Source organism: Numenius arquata, chromosome 18, assembly GCF_964106895.1.
Source record: "Numenius arquata chromosome 18, bNumArq3.hap1.1, whole genome shotgun sequence".
Lineage (NCBI taxonomy): Eukaryota > Metazoa > Chordata > Aves > Charadriiformes > Scolopacidae > Numenius > Numenius arquata.
In genome coordinates, this window is record NC_133593.1 from 5,484,261 (window position 1) to 5,503,697 (window position 19,437).

At 51.4% G+C, this 19,437-nt stretch overlaps 1 protein-coding gene across 2 annotated transcripts; it reads right to left on the reverse strand.

Annotated features, from left to right (window-relative positions):
• Positions 1-10,282: 10,282 nt before the first annotated feature.
• MDH2 (malate dehydrogenase 2) lies at positions 10,283-19,418 on the reverse strand. 2 transcript variants are annotated; one of them, XM_074160480.1, is made up of 9 exons: positions 19,289-19,418; positions 17,417-17,585; positions 16,540-16,623; positions 15,417-15,526; positions 14,751-14,876; positions 13,999-14,076; positions 12,689-12,788; positions 12,093-12,244; positions 10,283-11,101 (listed from the first exon to the last, which is right to left on the reverse strand). In XM_074160480.1, exons 1-9 carry the CDS (start codon positions 19,349-19,351, stop codon positions 10,970-10,972), a joined length of 1,014 nt encoding a protein of 337 aa, XP_074016581.1. In that variant the 5' UTR covers positions 19,352-19,418; the 3' UTR covers positions 10,283-10,969. The 2 variants fall into 2 exon arrangements, with proteins under 2 accessions (XP_074016581.1, XP_074016582.1); XM_074160481.1 differs by lacking the exon at positions 14,751-14,876 and having other exon boundaries at positions 10,289-11,101; positions 19,289-19,351.
• Positions 19,419-19,437: the final 19 nt, after the last annotated feature.

Here is a 19,437-nt window from a genome sequence, read left to right on the forward strand (position 1 = left end):
CTGCCCGTCAGGGTCTCATCAGGGCATACCACCACCTACCGAAATCATAACTCTGTCCCCAAAGCATTTACAGCCCTGTCCCAGGCTGCTCCCTGCCCGTGCCGAGGGGACAGCTGGGAGAAGGATTTTTTTTTCCTGACACAAAAAACCACCAGAACATCACAGCAAGGCAGCCGGCCTCATCTGAACACCTGGCCAGAATTACAAGGAGGAAAAGTCCGGGGTTGCTGCCGTTAATTGGGCCGACCTTCTCCAGAGCTGCCTTTCACCAGCCCCCGAGTGCCAAAAACCATGAGTCAGACCTCTGAGAAGGAGAAAAAAAAGGCAAAATTGGCTTTAAAACATAGCTGGTCTGGGGCTCGTTAGTGCTGCCTCCCAGCCTGAGCCGGCAGGGATCCTGCCCGCAGGAAGGGGCAGAAGGAAAGGGTTGGTTACATGCATCCCAGCTCCTCCATCCATATTTTCCCTACCCCAAGCCTGGAGCATCCTTTGCTCCAGCTGCCTGACCAAAATTTGATGCCTTGCAGACTTTAAAGCAATTAATAAAGAATATAGGATGCTGCCTGGCGAGGGGGGTGGGGTCATGAGCTGGGCGAGGGCTTGCTGCTGCTTCTGCATACCTACGTCTGTGCATATATATATATATATATATATTTTAAATAGATGAGGAGGCTGGTCGAGAAGCTAAACAGTTGCTAAGCAACCAGGCTCCTTCCCAGCTTGGGGATGTAGGGATGGGGGGACCAGTCCCCCCAGCTGGCCGGACACCACACGGGGGTGTGGGCAGCGGGGATCCATCAGCTCCCCTGGGAGATGCTCTGGAGAAAAGGGACCGATGGAGGGTGAGGAGCCAGGCTTTGTTCCTGTCGCCAAAACACCATGGCTGAAGGTCCCCCCCAGCCTGAACCCCTTGGGCTCCACAGGGAGGCCCAGCAAGCCCCCTTCTCAGCTCCAGCTGGACAAGAGCTGACAGGAAGAGGGTCACACCATGATGGGGACCATCCCCAGGGGACACTGGGACCTCTGCAGTGATCCCATTCCCAAGCCAGGGATGAGGGAAAGGAGGACAAACACCTCCAAATGATGGCAGGACCCCCCCCGCTGGTGCTGGGAGGATGGGCAGCAGGTCCGGGTGATGGGTACCCCTATGGGACCCCCAGCCACACTGTCCCCAACCCCTTGGGGCCACCGCAGCCACCAGCAGCTGCTCGCTGGCAGCCAAGGGACCTGCAGGTAGCCCCACCAGGCAGGGCTTGAGGACTCCCTGCCCTGACAGACCTTCCCCAACCCGGAGGTGCTTAAATAACAGGTGAGGACAGAGGGGGGAACAGCCAGTCCCCCCCCACACCCCGAGGTTTTACATCCTTGGGGCCATTTGTTTTGCTGGGCAAGGAGTCAGGAGGAGGCACAGGCAGCACCACGGCCCAGCATCACTTCTGAGGGGGGAGGAGGGGAAAATAATAACAATAATAATAATAGCAATTTTTGAGCATACAGAGGAGCAGGGGGGAAGACTGTCACAACAGGGTCACCTTCCCTGATGGGGAGACAACCCCGGCAAATGACCCCCAGGGCCGAGCACTGCAGGTAGAGGGGGTGATGGCCGGCACAGGGGAAGCGTCCAGCCGGGGATCCCCCCTCCCCACCGTGGCTGGCTGGGCAGTTGTGTAACGGGAGGAGCTATTCTGGGGTTTGAGCACATTATATAAGCCACGGGCCACCTGGCCGGGAAAACGGGAGCTGGAGAGGAGAAGGAGGAGGAAGGGCTTTTAGGATCGGGGACCCCCCCAGCCAGCAGAACCCCAGCAGCCGGAACTAAACCCATGGGGTGACCTGCACCCTGCAGGCTCCCCCTGCCCAGAGATATGGGGTGGGTGCCCTCCACTCCCCCCCTTCTCCAGCAGCCCCCAGGACCCGCTGCCACCCATCCACCCACTGCCAGATCAAGCCCCTGGGGCAGGAGACCCTTTGCCTGGGCGGGGGGGAAGCACCATTTTGAAACCAACCAAGAGCCCTGCGCCCCTCCACCTGCCTGGAACACCCCCCACTCCCCATCCCCAACAGTTACCAAGGACCGATGGCTCTCCTAAAAGCTGCCCAACTTCTGGCTCCGAAAGCCCCCATCTCTCCCTGCACGTGTTGCCAGGATGAGTCCCTGGGGCAGCAGGGAGGCAGGTGGGATGTAGGGGTGGCATCGTGTGATGCCGCGCTGGCAGAGAGGGACAAAGCAAGGATGTTGCGGGTTGGGACACAAGCACCACGCACTCTTGTCCCCAAAATCCCCCCTGTTGAGGTGTCCCTGTGCTCCTGCCAGAGATGAACCCATATGCCAGGACAGAGAGACCAGATGGGGCACAAGTGCCTGCACCCCATGAGATGGTCCTCAGCATTTGCCATCAAGCTGAGACACCCCCAAACCCTGTCAGCCCCCAAGTGACCCCCCCTGCGGCAGCCGGAACCGCAGGCAAGCCAAGAAACACCTACAGTCTGAAATCTCCTCTGCTCCGGAGGGGATGAATGAACCCAGGGTCCCCTGAAAGCTGCCTGCTCCCCTCAAGCAGTGGCCCGACCCCTCCCCAACCAGCCTCCCGTGTGGCTCAGCTTGGCCATCCCTGGGGACAAACCTCCCAAAGCTGGGAAGAAGAAGCAGAAAACACTCCCAAAAGACAAACCAGCCCGGCTGCCAAGCCTTGCCCCTCTCCTTCCCCCGCGCAACACCCGCAGGGTTTGAAATCTCACCAGCCAAAGCAGGAACCACAGAGCCCCCCTCTGCAGCTTGGTCTGGGGGTCGGCACAGCAGAGAGAGGGGCTTTGGGGCTGTTATCTCGGCCTCATTTCCCACCCACACCCCAAAAGGCACCAGTGTCTGCTGGGGGCTCATCACCATCCTGTCCTTATCAGTCTACTGGGAACCCGAAAGGGGTGGCTCACTGCCACCATCCCAGCCTGTCTCCCCACAGCAGAGGGGAGAGCGATGTGGGGTGCCCCCCAGCCATCCCCAGTGCACACCCAACACATCCACATCCCCCCCCGTGCCCCAAAAAGCATCTCACCTCCAGGGTCCTCACCCCATCCACACCTCCAGGAGCATCACAACCCTGGGGTGTCCCTGCCACCCATCACCCTATCCCCAACCACCTCCAGCACCCATGAAGCGCTGCACCCCTTGCTCAGCCCGACCATCCGTGTTCCTTTGGGGACCCTCAACTCCCACCCCCTGAGGAGCACCGTAACCCCCCCATCCCTTTGGGGTCCACAGCCCCCCATTTCCCCAGGGAGCATCACAGGCCCCCCCGCCTCCTATCCCCGCTGTCCCTCGGGGGTCCCCAGTCCCCTGCACCTCTCCCCCTCCCCATCCCGCCACCCGGGCTCCCGTTGCCCCTCCAGGCACCCTCTCTCACCCCCCGCCCAGTGCCGGCCCGCCAGCCAGGCCCGGGCCCGGCCGTGCCGCGCCTCACCTCGCCCTGCCGCCCCGCCGGGCCCGGAGCCGCCGTCGCCGGCCGCTGCCTGCGCCGTCCCGCTGGGCCCGGCCCCGTTCGTCCCCGTTGGGTCCCGCTGGGCCCCCGCGGCCCGGCCCGGCCCGGCCCCTCCCGGCGCGGCTCCCGGCGCGGCGAGCGCGGCCCCTCCTGAAGTGCTGGACAGCTCCGCGACACAGAGCCGGCCGCCGCGACAGCGCGCCGCCGCCGCCGCACAGCGCCGCCTGCCGGCCGGAGGGCACGTCTGCCCCCGCAGAGCCGCCTCCATCCTGCAGAGACACCCCCCCCTCCACAGAGACCCCGCACCCTACAGACCCCCGCACCCCACAGAGACCCCTTCCACCGACCCCTTCCTCTTCCATAGAGCCCCCCTTACCTTCCAGAGTCCTCCCTTCCTTCCACAGAGCCCCCGCACCCCACAGCATCCGTGTGTCCCCCCCCTTCCCGGAGCTTCACCTTGGGGTACAGTGCCAAACACCAGCCACCAAGGCTCCTGCCCTGGCAAAGATGCTCACACCTGGGGGATGTAATTGCCAGAAAAAAACCCAACCTGTACCCTACCCTGTATACCAACCCGTCCTATCCTGTATTCCACTCTGTATCCCATCCCAAGACAGCCCATCCCATCTTATCCCATCCCATTCCATATCCCATCCCACCCCATCCTGTATACCACCTTGTATCCCATATCCCATCCCACACTCGCCATGATGTCCCACCTTGCCCAGTGCCAGCCCAGCCCTGGCCACCCCCTCCCAGTTCCCAGCTGATTTACCAGCGCTGCCTGAGACTACCTGGGGCACCCCCATCCCAGGGGGTGCAGGGGAATTCAGGCTGTTCAGGGGGGCTGAAGCGATGCAGGATGTGTCAGGTCCCCATGGGGGACATTGCCCAGCACTGTCACACAAGTGGTGAGTTGGTGTTAACGAGCCTGTTTCTGTTCTCATTTCCTTCAGTGATGCTGAGCACTCGCCCTCCTTGCAGGCCAGGAAGCGATGAAACTGAAGGGGGAAAGCTCCCAGTATAACCAGTGCCACCAGCTCTGGTCCCAGATAGCCTGGTGATGAGCAGCAGCGTGGCAGGATCTGGCCTGAGGAGGAGGGTGCAACCTGGATGGAGCAAGGAGGGAGTGGGGCGACTGCAAAAAGAAAAGGTGCATTGAAAAATCCCCAAAAGGACCATAAAGAAAGCCCCTGCAGCAGCACTGAACCAGACTTGCAATGCTTGGGGCCACCCTCAGCCCCCCAAAATCTCCCCATACCACGCTGTCCTGGTGGGGGACAGGGTATCCAAACCTCCCTAAAACTACCTTGAAACCCTGCACTGTGCTCATGGCAAGGGATGGGGTACCCAAACCACCCCAAAGTCTCCACAAAACTACCCAGTGTGGTCAAGGCAAGTGTTGAGTTGCCCAAACCACCCTGAAACCATCCTGGCTGCTCTGCCAGGGTGTGCTGAGAGAGGGGCTGCAGCCTCTCTAGGCTGTTATTGTAGGGACTATATAAACACAGGGCTTGGCTGTGCATTGGGCTGGCTCTATTAAACTCTGGCCAGGCGGTGGGGCCAGGTGTGGGAGCTGTGGTGCAGCCCCCGGAGCACCCCCAGGGCTGCTACTACCTCCCCCTGCTCCTGCCTTTGTCCCTGCCCTGTCCCCCCGGGGTGAGAGCAGATGCCACCTCCTAGGAGAAGCCTCCTACGTGGTCCGGACCTCTCCTGGTTTAATACTGGAGGGGAAAAACAGCCAGTAACAGGGAAAATCCAGCATCCCCAAGGCAAGCCTATGCCCTTTGCACCACCGTTATCTTTCCAACATCCGCAGCGCTGAATAATACATCAGGCCCCAGGAAACAAAGCGGATGGGGGGATGCAGCCAGGCTCCCCCACAGCAGCAAGAGCAGCGTGGGGAGTCCCTGGCATGGGGGGACGGCAGACCCATGGAACTCCCCAGGCACGGCTGGGTGCTGCTGAGAGCCAGGGCTTTGCAGTGGGGCCACATCAGGCTTTGGGCAATAACCTGGGAGAATGGTAGTGGGAGATCCACTAGCCCAGCACAGGCTGCAGAATCCCACCCAGAGAGCTGGCACTGGCAGGAAACACAGCCAGAACCATGCCTGGAATGGGATGGAGAAATGCAATAGCTATCCAGGTGAGGAAAAATGGAGAAAAACAGCATGAAAAAGCTGCCAGACAGGCAGAGAGCTGGGGGGGGTGCAACCAGAGAGTGGCATGAAGGGATGATCGGGTGGAGAACAAAAGGGGAGAGATGGAAGGAGAGGGGAGAAGGGATGGTAATTGCAAGCAAACAGGCAGAGCCAGCCGCGACTGGAGGGGGGGGGAGAAAAAAAATAATCACTTGAAAGAAACTGAGGATTTGGGAAGAAGAAAAAAAAAAAGGCAATAAATAATTAAAGGAGATCAAACGAGGCAGGCAGCAGAACAGGCCTAATTGCAAGGATTCGTACTGAGGTTCGACATCTCCAGCAGCCGCCTCCCGACGCAGAAGAAAGGGCAGCCAGGAGCGGCTCTGCCATGTGGGGAGCGTGCTGTTGGCACCGCACAGGCAATAGCCCCTGATCAAAGCCCGGCGCTGACTTTCTTGATGCTCAGCAAACCCCGTCTGAGCTGGGGAGGGAGCGGGGAGGAAGGAAACGCCAGCAAATGGGGGGGAGCAAAGCAAAGGCGTGAAGGGGAAGGTGCTGGGAGGCACAATTGTCCTGTAAGAGCCCAGGATGTGATGAGGACCGTGTGTCTGAACAGCCCCACGTGCATCCGGGGTGACCTTGGGCCATTCGATTGTGGCCCGGTGGCTGGAGGCTCCCATCGATTTGGGCTTGACCCTGTGGCCATGCGGCCCCGCTTGCTGCTGAGGTGAGTTTGCTGGATCTTCTCCGGTTCCCCAGGGCTCTCTAAGCCTCTGAGCCCTCAGCAGGGATTTTTCTTCCTCATGGATTTGTCCAGCCACTCTGAAGCCCTGGGGAACATTTTGCATCCGAGTTGTACCGCGGTGAGGAGACCCCCCACGTCCTGTCACCCACCTCCCTTGGCTCATTCAGGAGCCACTGCTTGCTGCTTTCCTTTGGCACCTCCTGACTCAAGGAGAAATGAGTACGGGAGGAGAAAAAAAAAATAAAAAATAAAAATAATGAACCACCAGACCCCTTCCAGCCTGAAAGTGCCTCCGAGCAGTCGTTCATCACCAGAGCCAGCCTTTGCTTTTACAAACCCAAAGGAGCATCACCCAGCACAGGAGAAGCAGAGACCCACCACTGGCCACAAGTCCCCCACTGTGTCTTTCCCCAGCTCCCACAGCCTCCTCCACGACACCACCCGATCTGTCCCAGGGTCCCCAAGGACCCCCGTGGGCAGCAGGTGCCAGGGCAGAGCTCAGCTCAAGCGCACTAACCTCTCCTAACAGGCAATCAAATCCCCGCCCCGGCAGGAGTCCCTGCATATTAATTGCACTGCGTTATCCAGCCATCTGTTCCCGCAGCCAGGAAAAGAGCAGTCCCTTTGGTCTCCTTTTATTAACAGGTTTCCCTGTAAATGCAAACAAACCCTCCCGTCTCGGCACCGCGCTCCAGATCTGCTTTGAGGCACCCGGGAGGGAACCGGGAGCTCACGGGCATTTTAGTAAATCAAGAGCAGCAAATGCAAAGGTGGTGATTTCACGCTGCCCGTATCGAGGGGGGAGAGGCAGGGGAGCGGGGGGAAGGAGAGGCCTCTGCAAAGCTGAAACCACAGGTCAGATGGTTTCTGATCCTCCTGCTCTCATTAAAGCCTCTCGCCATCGCCCTGCAAGGGAAGGGGGAAGCTGAGTGGGCTGCAGGGAGATCTGCCCGTGCCCCCACTGTGCCTGACCCACCTCAGGGAGCATCTTCACCTCTCCTTTCCCCGTTCACCCGCCACCACCCTGGGCACAGGATGCTCGGCATGGAGCACAGAGCCCATCCCTGGGTTGCTTCACTGCAGGGAGGTTTTATACCCCTGCCATGGCTGAGCCTGCCCGTAAGCAGTGCCTGGGACACCGGAGGGGCATCTCGGCCCGTTGCTGGATCTGCTGTGGAGAAGGTGAGTAGGAGCTGGCTCTGCCGGCCAGCAAGGAACTCGCTACGCTCGCTGAGCAAAGCGTGAAGCCTCCGAAAGAGGATCAGCCACACAAAGCCTGCTGTGAACCACCAGCCCCAGTAAAGCGAGTCTGAGCAGCAGTGACAGGGGGACACCAGCATCCCTGTGAGGTACCTCCAGTCCCCCCTGGTTTTGCTCTTTTCCCAGAGCCGGGATGGCAGCCAGCTTTGGCAAGGCAGAGGCTGCACCCAACTGTCTTCCTGTTGTTGTTTCCTCTGCTTCTCCTGCTAAATATCACCAAAATGCCAGCAATTGTCCCCAGGCTGCGGGGGTACCAGCCCTACCCAAAGGCAAGCTGCTGCTGCCATCTCCCGGTTCCCACTGCCTGGAGCCTTCCCGGGGTGAGATGGGGCTCAGGGGTGGCAGGTTTGTACCCCCACCCCAGAAAAGTGGCCCTCAAGCAGAGCCAGGAAGGGAAAAGTTTTCCCAGGAATGAGGGGGACATGTCTGCCAGCCTGCAGTCATCCCACCTGAAGCCCCCCTGGGACGCTGAGGTTGATCAGGATGAAAGGCTCAAGCCATAACGCTCACCGTTTGCTTTTCTCCTCGTTTTCTCCTCTCCCGCACTCTACCGTGTTGCCCCTGCAGCACAGGAGTGGCAGGTGGGATCGAGTGACCAACACCTGGCCATCTGGAGCGTCTCTACTTATTACTCTTAATACCTATCTCTGTATCTTGACATCTGGGCTCCAGCATGGAGCAGAGCTGCCTGAGGAGGCGGCAGCTCCGTGCACATAAACGATGCTGCGATGGAAGGTGTCAGATGCTTAGAGACCATCGAGACAAAAGTCCGCTCAGGAACTGGGGTGAAACTCAAGAGCTCTGAGAAGCTTTTTCACCTCCTCTCCGAGAGGGTCACAGCAGCCTGGCTACTCCCCTCCACGGGAGGTAGAAACCAAAGGCTGCGCCGTGAGTCAGCGAGGTGGCCACGCCACAGCAGCTCACAGGACAGAGGATGAAGGTCGTGTCTCTCGTTAGAGAAGCAGCACCAGGAACCAACGTCCACAGCAAAATATCAGCTTATCTAGCTACGCCCAGCTAATTCCTGCTTCTCCTGAGGTTCATCCACGTTCCTTTCCTCCTCTGGGAATTCTGTTCAGAGAGAAAGAAGGGGTGGGATGTCCCACACTTACCTCTGCAAACCATCTTCAGTCTTCACGGTGATTAAGTTATCCAGCTCAGCAGGGTTCGGCCAGGGAGACAGCGTCTTTGGCCAAGCGGGGGACACTTACACAAGTTCATTTCTCACCTTCATCTAATATCCCCCTGGTCATTCACTGCAGAAAGCCACAAGAAGGGTGTCTCAGTTCCCTTCCCAAATTGAGAGCGGATTTCCAGGCACAGGGAATGGCCGCAACTCCAAGCACGAGGCATGGGAAGAAACCCAAAAACTACAGTGCAGAAAGGGAAGGGACATTGTTACCATTAAGGGGATTTGAAGGAGACCCTGAAGAATCTATGAGTCAGCAGGTGCTGGGAAATAATCCTCTTCCACCTCAGCTCCTCTTACCCGTCCTGTCCCCAAGTCCCTCCTAGTCTAACCAAACCTTTCTGCTTGTCCATGCAATTCCACCGAATCGCTGGATTTGGACCGCTGACACAGGAAAAAGACAGGATAACCTAAGCCACACTATGAACCTCAAGTTCTAAAAAACTCCAACCCTCAGAAACCTGCTCTATCTGCTGAATTTAAAATAGCAGGACTAGAACAAGTGTGTGTTATTTCCCTCCCGGCTGTAAGGCAAGGCTTTCCCTGCAGCCATCAGCTCGGCCTCTTCATGTCATAGTTGCCCTGGACCACCTGGGCACACATGCCGGGGGTGCGGACCACTAGCTCCAGCAGATGGACACACACCTTGATGCGAAATAGCCTGTGCTGCCTATTTCTGGATACCAAACTGCTGACAGGATCCCTACATCCAGCGACCTGCTCCACCCCAGTCTGTCGCACGCTTCCCATTTATTGCATCGAACACAATATCCAGCTGCGTTTCCCAGGCCTGGCCAGTCACTCCTGTATCTTCCACTTCCAACATCCTCCCCCGCCCCCGCTCCAATACTATCTTTAATTCTTTAATCTTTAATTCTATTAATACCACCTAATAATTACTTTGTTCCCAGCCTGCTGAGTAATGACTGCCGACGCTTCATTACTATTTCTGTGAAGAAACCAAGCCGTAATACATTGAATTTCTGCAGAGAGGAGTGACAAGAACCACGCTGGCTTGTCCTCTCTCTGCCTACATCTTCCACAAGGCAGGGAAAGAGCCGAGCGCTTTATTCTCGAGGCATCTTCAGTGTCACAACTGTGTGATTCAATTCTGTATGAACTAGATTAAAATAAAAATAGCTCAAAAGACAGCTAGAATACAAACAGTAGGAAAAAAACAACCAGTGACCGAACAGCACCTACGACTTTTAGATCTCTTCCATAAGACAAGCTTCTACACAAGGTTCTCTCCCTCAAACCAGCGCTCCCCTCAGTTCCTCCAGAGGCGCTGGGCTTTGGCGTTTCCTTCATCTCATCAAAATACAAAAGTCTGATCAACTTAGAATTCAACCTACGTGGATTAAAGCAATTCAAAGCAACAGGGTAAGCAGCCCACAGAGCACGGAGGGCGAATTAATAGCTTCCTTCATTAAAGCTTACCTTCAAAGAAGTCAGCAACAGAACGCGTCATCACCATTTTCTTGCAGACATTTATTTTTATATTCACAAGAGGATGAATGTAAAAGAAATTTATGTAGATGCTAAATCAAGGCTTTTGTTCTTAACTAGGAAGAAGTCACTCTCAGCATTTTAATTATTTTCTTAGAGCAGGAACTGACGTTTCAACCACTGTGCTCTTTTACTAACTCTTTTAAAATCAAATTACATAAGCGATTAGGGCAACACAAGGTAACGTTGTTGTTTTTTCACCTCCTGAAAAAAAAACCACCCACTTCTTGGATCACTTCACTCCGTTATCCCTTTCTCAAGCCTCTTCACCCCATCTTGATCTTGTTTCATCATACCCAGTTTCTCAGCTGCTGCGCCAAAGCCCACGCCAAAACCCAAGCGGCAGCAGCAGAGTTGACAGCGATCGATTCAGCCACTTTAAGAGACTATTTCATCGCTACAGACACCGATGACCTTTCAGAGACCTACAGCTTCTGCCTTCAAAAGACAAGCACGTCAGGACAATTCCAGATGGTACACTGAAAAAATGAGGCTGTTTTATTGATGATTAAACTCAGCACTGGCAACAATCATTAAGCTCGTACAGACGGACTTCAATCAAAGCATGAGCTTTGAATCAGAAGTCGTAAAGTGACATGATGCCTTAATAAATTAAGGAAGTTGTTAATGCCTCTCCGTCATCAACTCTTCACTTGAAGTTCTTCGCAAACTCCTCTCCTTTCTTAATAGAAGCCTTCAGCTCAGACATGGCCTCAGCAACCATCTTCTCTTCAAAGGGGGAGATCTTGCCAATACCTAGGTTCTTCTCAATTCCATTTTTCTGAGGGAAAGAGGATTTAAGGATTAACCATTCATCAAATGACCTAGAGAGTAACTTAACAGCTCTGATTAAGTATTATCCAGCTGAGATGGAGACCCAGCCTGGCACCTCTGTCATCTATAGTCTGCCAACCCTGGCATGGCTCAGAAGTCTCTTATTACCTGCAGCAACTTCTACAGCCTTCACAAACTTCTCATTCACTGTTCACAAGTCTGAAACTTGAAGCTCGCCCATCAGCTCCTTCAAAAGGAGACTGTCATCAACTACTCCTTCGTGCCTCTTCCTATCTTCAAACCTACCGTTTGGTAAGGGAATTTCTCTCCTCTGACATATGCCCTTCACTTGCCAATGGCCTGCAGTCTGAAACTGCTCCAGATGCACTCCAGATTTTTGAGATCTCATGCCTACATCCAAATCCTTCTCCCTTAATACCCTTCTACTTCCAGTCCTTCAAACATTATGCACCATCCTTTGCATCCCAGCAGTCATGACCGGGCCGCAGCATCCTTTTTTCCACTCCAACCACAGGGTAAGGGTGACAAAAGGAACGCTTCTTTCAGCGTTCAGTAGAGGTCCTGCAAGCAATCTATTAATCCTAATCCAGGCTGTAGTTCCCCATGTGCCTCAATTTCTGAGGGATTTGCTGGTAGCAGATCAAGCCGAGGAGACAGGATTGCTGACTCTGGTTAATCATATGAAAGCCTTCATAAACAGGCACTGACTTGAGGCAAGCGTGACCTCTTAAGACCAGTCTGAATCTCTGGTTACTCAGCGACCCGCAGTCTAAGAGCGGATAAAAGCAGCAGCATCCTTGTCGAGCATGAGATATATGCCTAAGTACAATGCCCAAATATTCAAGAACTCTTAAAGGCACGCTCAGCTGTTAACTTCAGTGATAACCAGCATTAAAACTAAACTGAAATCACTCAGTAAAACTACAAAACTAAACAAGTAGCTGCTCTTTATAAGCCCCATCATTTAAAGTACATACTCCCAGCAGCAGAGGTGTAGAGAAGTACGGGCTCTCCGTCTCTTCTGATCGAACAAAGGCACATTCAATAACCCCTTCCTTTCCGTTCATTGCATCCACCAGAGAGAACACAAATCGAGCACCAGCATAGGCCATAGACAAGGTGGCAGATCCTGTAAAAGTTAAACCACTTTTAGAACAGATCACATCGAAATTTCGTTCTTTCTTTAGCATCAAAGGCTTCCACGCTGATATGGTTACAGAGCTGCAGTGTCACTGACTTCACACCCACAGCCAGTTGGATAAAGCAGCAGCTTTTCGGCAGCTACATGCTACTTAGTTGACCAGATTTATAGGAAAGAACAGCTTAATTTGATAGAGAAGATTCTTTTTAAAGCCATACACGGTGTAGGATCAGTTAGTGTTTAGTCTTACCTACATACTGAGCTGCTTCTAGTACCACAGTTCAGGCAGTTGCTGACAGGGCAGAGCAGCTACGTTTGTAACCAGCAGTTCATAATTCTGCACCGCAGTTGTAAATAAGATTAAACTGAAGAGGACTGCATCCATTCAGCTGGCCCACAAGCATTACTTGGAAGCTGTTGTCAAGAACCAACCTGCTCCTGCTTTAGCTTTGACAACTTCAGTACCAGCTTCTTGAATTCTCCCTGTGAGCTTTTCCAGCTGATCCTGAGGGAAGTCCACTTTTGGTGTGCACTAGATTGGAAAAAATAAGTTATTACCAAATACCAAAACCCCTCCAGATTCAGCATAAGGCCATCCGCACAATGCCTTTTGTACCATTACAGTTGTTACCAACAGTTCTCAACTGGGAAATTGGCTACCCCAGCTCACAGATTGTGTGACACTGACCAGCTGCAAGTGTTCACCAAGGCTGCTGGCTATTGCACAGACTGTAACAGGAACCTACCCATGCCCAGATTGCTCAAGAACAAACCACAGCTTGACAGCAAAACCAGGGCTTGCCATGGTTACTTGCTTCTGTGTAGTCCTTTGCACCAGACGGATGCCCTCCAAGCATGTAGCAGACCTTAGGAATTTCAAAAAGCCACCTTGTAAGTATTTGGGTCACTGTGGCATTACGGAAGTCAAGAGCCTTACAAAGGATCCAGTCTGCCAGCAGTATTTACCGAGCTACTGAACCTTCAGACACAGCTACACAAGTACGTTAAGCACAGCTGCTGCTGTCCCGATTGACTGTCTAACGACAGCACCCTCTCAGTACTCAGCTGCTCCAAAGCCCTCACTGTGAAGGATCCTTATTCCTCACTTAGAGAAAAGCTTTTTCCCTTTTCACAGACTGCTCCTTGGCCATCCCCTAGCCATCTCCCCTGCTCCTTAACCATACCCTAGCCATCTCCCCACAAAGCTGCAGCCTGCTTTAGAACTGCATTTCGTTCTGGCTCAGATGCATGAAGGGAGCCTCCCTCCAACTACCAGTCATTACTGAAGCAGGCCTCCCCACACAGCTCGAGCTATGCCTCCTCAATTCAACGCTGCCTGTTGAAGTGGTGTTTCTAGTCCACCACAGCAAAATCAATTTCATTTTCCTGCTGAAGCAAGGTATTCACGTTATGAAATGCCTGTCACAAAAAATAAAAACCAAAACAAACAGCGCCAAGACATCTGAACACCCACACCACACCTCAGTTCTTATCCCAAACTCCTTTAAAGGGGAAAGGCTGGAACTATTTAAACCACTCAGAGTTTAGATTTAGCTCACTGCCTTCCAGTATCTTGTAGCTCATCTCAGAACAAAAGCAGTCGTAAGAGCAGGGAAGACTGTCTCTGCTGTATTTTAGCACCTTACATGCCATCACAAAGACACTTTACATCAGCTCTTAACGTATTGATGAGGAATATCATATAGTGTAACACCTAACACATGGCAGTTACTGTGACTTACCTGAGAGATCAGAGGGATGATAGTCTTCCCAGCATGGCCACCAATAACCGGAACACTCACTCGAGCTGGATCCAAGCCCTAAGAGAAACATGAAACTTTCCAGTTTCTGAAGCACATGGACAAGAAACACATTTAAAAACGGCCTGCTTCATTTTCCGCTCAGGGTTTTTGGACACATCTATAACCCAAATGCTACACGGGGCAGGAGTTTCAGAGGCAGTTACATTCCAGGGACAAAGTCAGATCTAGAGAGCTGAACTCCAGGTTACTCTGATAACTTCAGACAGTCACAGGATATTACTAATGCAAGTTCAGATAAATAGCCACGCAAGTACAAACTCTGCCAGGGCTATTAAGAGCAGTAACCTGTTACACCTTCTGATACTTTGCAAAATATCCTGTAACACGCAGCACAGATAGTTTGACTTGCAAATACATACTACAATTCAACCCTCTCCTCCGGTTGCACCAGCAGGGTTGAAAATGCCAACAGAATTAAAGCAAACACATAGCTCGCTCACAGGTGACAGTTATGAAAAGGAAAGGTCAAAGTCTCTTGAACCACATTTTGCAAGAAACCCTATACCCAGGCTCCTCTAGAGAATGGAAACAGGGAATCTTTGCCTTCGCCTCTAGCTCCACAGAAATCTGAGTTCTTTTGGCTCTGTGCAGTGATTTTAAAAGCATTTTTAATAGCTCTGATGGCCAAAGCACACCATATCCCTCCCGCAGCATCTGCTACTATGACCTACCTTTAGTTCAGCCACAAAAGTGTTCGCTCTGACAATGTCCAGTGTCGTAACGCCAAAGATTCTGTTGGGATTATACACACCATGCTTCTTGAAGACTTCTGAAGTTATTGGGATGGTTGAATTCACCTATAAGCAAGAATAGGCAAGCATTCATTAAAGCCAGTAAAATAGTGAAGCCAATGCATGAACTGAACAGGCCCGTAAACAACCCGAAGCATGCTTCCAACTTGAAGCCAACTGTAGCCAATTACTTTAATTCCTTAATTGAAGAGCAATTTACAGTTGGGCTGGTATAAAGATCTTCCATTTTAAGTAACCATTAAGACAATAAATTTGTTCATTCACATTATAAAGGCTCTTCCCTTAGTGAGCTAAGACTTCTACTCCAGCTAATACACCAGCATGTATTATAACAATAATTATAACGATAACACAGATATTGAGATATTAAGCACTTTTATATCCAAGTTTCATCTGACTTAAATATAATCCAAGAAAAATGGGTTAGTAGCACAAGGCTCTTAGTTCTATTCTGCAAATACCCTTCAGACCTTAAAGATACTGGTCAAAACTAACAGCAACTCACAGATTGCTCTAGTATTCTCAGGCTGGATTTTTTTTTTATTTTTTAACTTTTTTTTTTCAAGGTCTCCAGAAAATGCTTACCGGGTTAGAAATAATACAGATCATGGCTTCTGGACAGTGCTTTGCACAGGCAGATGTCAAAGTAGCAACAATGCTAGCATTGGTGTTGAACAGGTCATCACGGGTCATACCTAAAACATATCCAGTACAATATTTTAAGTTACCCATAATCTACTCATTAACAGGCAAGCAACTCAATCAAAAAACAATATTCTGCTCTGGACAGAAATATATCAACTTTAGCTTCTGGTTTCATAGATCAAGAGAAAACTCTAGGAGTTGCAGAAATGAATCGGCTCCAAAGGTAACTCCTCTCTAATAAAAGATTACTGCCCTTTCAGATAGATCAGCCCTTTTCAGGAGCCACCAGCCCAGCTGTCAACTGTCTGAATGTATTTCACTTAGGCAGCCTGAAGCACGGTGTGCCCGTGCTGACCCACACCAGTATGACCAGTGGTGCTCAGAGCAGCATAACTGCTCCCAAGATGAATCCTCCTCCCCCTCTGAAGTCACCTCCACAGCTGCAGTGTGAATGCCAACTGCTCAGTGCAAAACACCACTAGCTGCTGAAGTGCCCACCTCTCATTTGTGTTGAAGTAACGACTTTAGCCATGAAAAATGAAGAATTAGGAAGAGCTCGGCATTAAAGTCTGGAATTTCATTACATTCTGAATAGGATATTGAAAAACAGGGTAGAAATGGAGCAAGTCAGAGACATTCCAGGAAGGATTAAGGCCATTCATTCAGAGAGACTCTGAGAAGTTATCATACAATTAACACAAAACAAACAGACTATTTGTATTCTGCTTAGAAATGAAACAAAGAACCATTTTTTTTACTAGAGCATTTCTCTGGGCAAGAAACACTAAGGGAGATTTGGGATCAGTTAAATGAAAAGTCTTTGCACCTCACCCTTACACAGGAACTCCAGAAATCAATTTTGCCCATTTTACAAGGGACAGTCTAAGACAGAGGCTAAAGGAGGTGCCTGATACCACAACAAGCTCTAGGTCAGTGTCGTTAACAGACCACTTACATCCCAAGCCAACACTACCATATAGCATCATATTCATCCCTATTTGACTAACAGTACTGCAGAGATATACTTCAATGAGGCCCTGGGGCTTTTTAACAAAGAACATACCTGGTTTTCTAGGGACTCCCGCAGGAATAACTACAACATCACAGCCCTTCAGACATTCTGGCAACTGCTCAGGTCCCAGGAAGCCTGAAATGGAAGACATTCAGGCATCATATTTTTGCCAGTTATTAATTACTTGACACTTTGAAGCACAAAATTACACCTAGAGACGCCCAATTCCTTTTTAAAATGTACCCTTCAATTCAGACTTATGCTGAAAAGCAAAGAAATACAGTTATGGATGGACCCTATTTGATGTTTTTCCCTTGTTTCAAAACTTAAAGAATAAGAGTGGCAGAAACCTCACATTCATCTGTTTGGAAAACCCTCGGTTCCTCCCGTTATGTATATTTACTGTCCAAAACCCCTAGCTTAGCACTACAGCCAGTGCCCCCAAAGAATAGCACAAAGACACATGCAAGTAAAATGTAACCTTTTAGTGATCTTCAAATAAAACAAAGATCAGCAGATTAAGTTTTCTTTGATTTCATCAGAACTTGACAGCTGTCCCTTCAGAAAAGAAGCACACAGAATCTGTGTAAATACGCAGGAGGTGTTAAGTCTATTTGTAGCCAAACTTTTAAATTCAACGCTCAAGCTTTTTTCCAAGATGATTTTACTGAACGTTTCCTGCCAGTTATTAAGAATTCCTCTTCAATAGTGCAACAACAGACCATTCTCACCTCCATACATATCAATCTAACCAGCTAAACCCTATTTAGTCATGGACTGCTTGAGAAAAAGCTACTGAAATTGATATTAGGCTTCAGAATTATGTGAAGATACCCCTTTACAAGCACAGCAACGGGCATCTCCACATGTCACAGACACCCGAGGGGACCCCTTCAGAGCACAGATGGTTTCCAGTGGCTCGCAGTACCTTTAACATTGGCTCTTGTCTCGATGTGGCTGAGGTCAGCTGCCACGCCTGGAGTGTGAGCGATATCGTAAAGGCTGAGCCTGCTCACCAGCGGGCTGTTCTTCAGGAGAAGGGAGAGGGGCTGGCCAATGCCTCCCGAGGCCCCCAGCACTGCTACCTTGGCATTGTTCTGAGGAAAGAAGAGGACAAACACATGTTAGAGATATTTTGGTAGTTACTGCAGCAGTGACCTTGGGGATTTCACCACGCTTTCTTTACTTTTAGTTCTATTTCTCAATTTTCACAATGCACTATGCAAACTGATTGCCCCAGTGCACAGACAGCGATCATCACAACAGCCTCCCAAAGATCTTTGAGGTTTATTGGTACGACAAGTTAGAGGAAAATGTTCTTTTGCAATCTCAAGCTGAAGAGGGAGGCAAGGCCAGGCAAAGAAACCAAAAGTATCATCTTTCTTCAGATGGAAACGTCTACCCAAGACTGATATCTGCTACCCTGGGGGCCTAGGTATGACTTAGAACACAATCTGTTATGCAGTTTTTCTAGTTTTCATTGCCGGTATAAAACAATATGCATTCCCATTTGGCAAATCAATACATTTAATGGACTACAATAATTGTAATAACCATTGTATATACATGAAGAAAATGTATATGCCCGAAATAAATTCAAAATAGTACCTGCAGCTACCTCAAGATCGAGCCCTGAGAACATTAAGAGACTATAATTTCCAGCTTTGATCAAGTGGGACTGAGAAGTAAGTAAAATCAACTCTCCTTTGTTGCCCTAGTGAACCAATTTTACTCTAACGTGCTCCCTGGAAGAAAGTTATTTCTCTTGAAAATGCCTGTGCTCCTGTTTGAAGAGAAAGCAATGCCAGATGAGAGGAAAGCTACTTTAAAAGACCAGAACAATCTTAAAATGCAACACTCTGCCAACACGATAGACAATCGGAGGCTTCTGCAGAGATATAACATGGTAATACAATTACCACTGATAAGGTCGTTCTCTATCACACTGTCTTACCAGATAAAGCCATAATAGCTCCAAGTCTCTGCATGAACAGCTTAATCATTGTGCTGTCACAAGAAATGAACTACCCAGGAGCTAGATCAGCCGAACCTCAGCTCAGTTTTCTTGCTACTGCAACAAATGTAATTTGACATAAGAGTCTCCCAGGGGAAGCAAAGGCACTGCCATACCCTGTATTTATGACTGAGCTGATACCATGCAGTAATAACCGTACTGCTAATAAATTTAATTTCTATAAAAATAATTACACAAACCTCTCTCATAAAGCATATCTTTATAGCTACTATAATCATTCTGTCATACGCCACCGGGAACTATTTAGGTTAGAAGATAGCGGTCAGTCTCCATCTACCCACCACGTAGCAGCCGTCCCCTCCTGGTATCAAGAGGAAGGATTTCAGCCTATTAAGGATTACGGTTAAACCCCCTCAAGGGCCAGCCTTTAATTCTCAGTACGTTTTGAAAGCAGCAACGTATTTCAGTCGAGGAAGGAAGCAGCAACACAACACTGCGCGTCACCCCTGACATCCCATCAGAAAAGAGAAGCTCATCTGGCGCTAACTGACATGGCCGCCCAGGTAACCCCTGCCTGGAGAGGGGCTCTGGGCCAAGAGCCGCACGGGGATGCCGAGCGGCAGCAGGGATGTCCCACCGGGCAGAGACAGGGCATCCCCCCAGAACTGACACCCCCTCACAAACCCTGCTCCTCATCTCCCTCACCGCCCTCAGCCCCGCTAAGGCCGCCAGCGGGGCCAGGCCGCCCCCTCACCGGGGAGGGCCCGGATTCGTCCCCGACCCGCAGGGTGTGCGGGACCCGGACCTGCCGCCGGCGGGGCGTACCTGGGCGGTGGTGGCGAGGCCGCGGCTGAGGGCGGCGGCGGAACGGGCCAGACGGGACAGCATGGCGCGGCGGCGGCGGCGGTGACTCCAACGACCTCCAGGGCGCGGCGCCTGCGCGGGACCGCCACCAACTCTCGCGAGACTTCCCC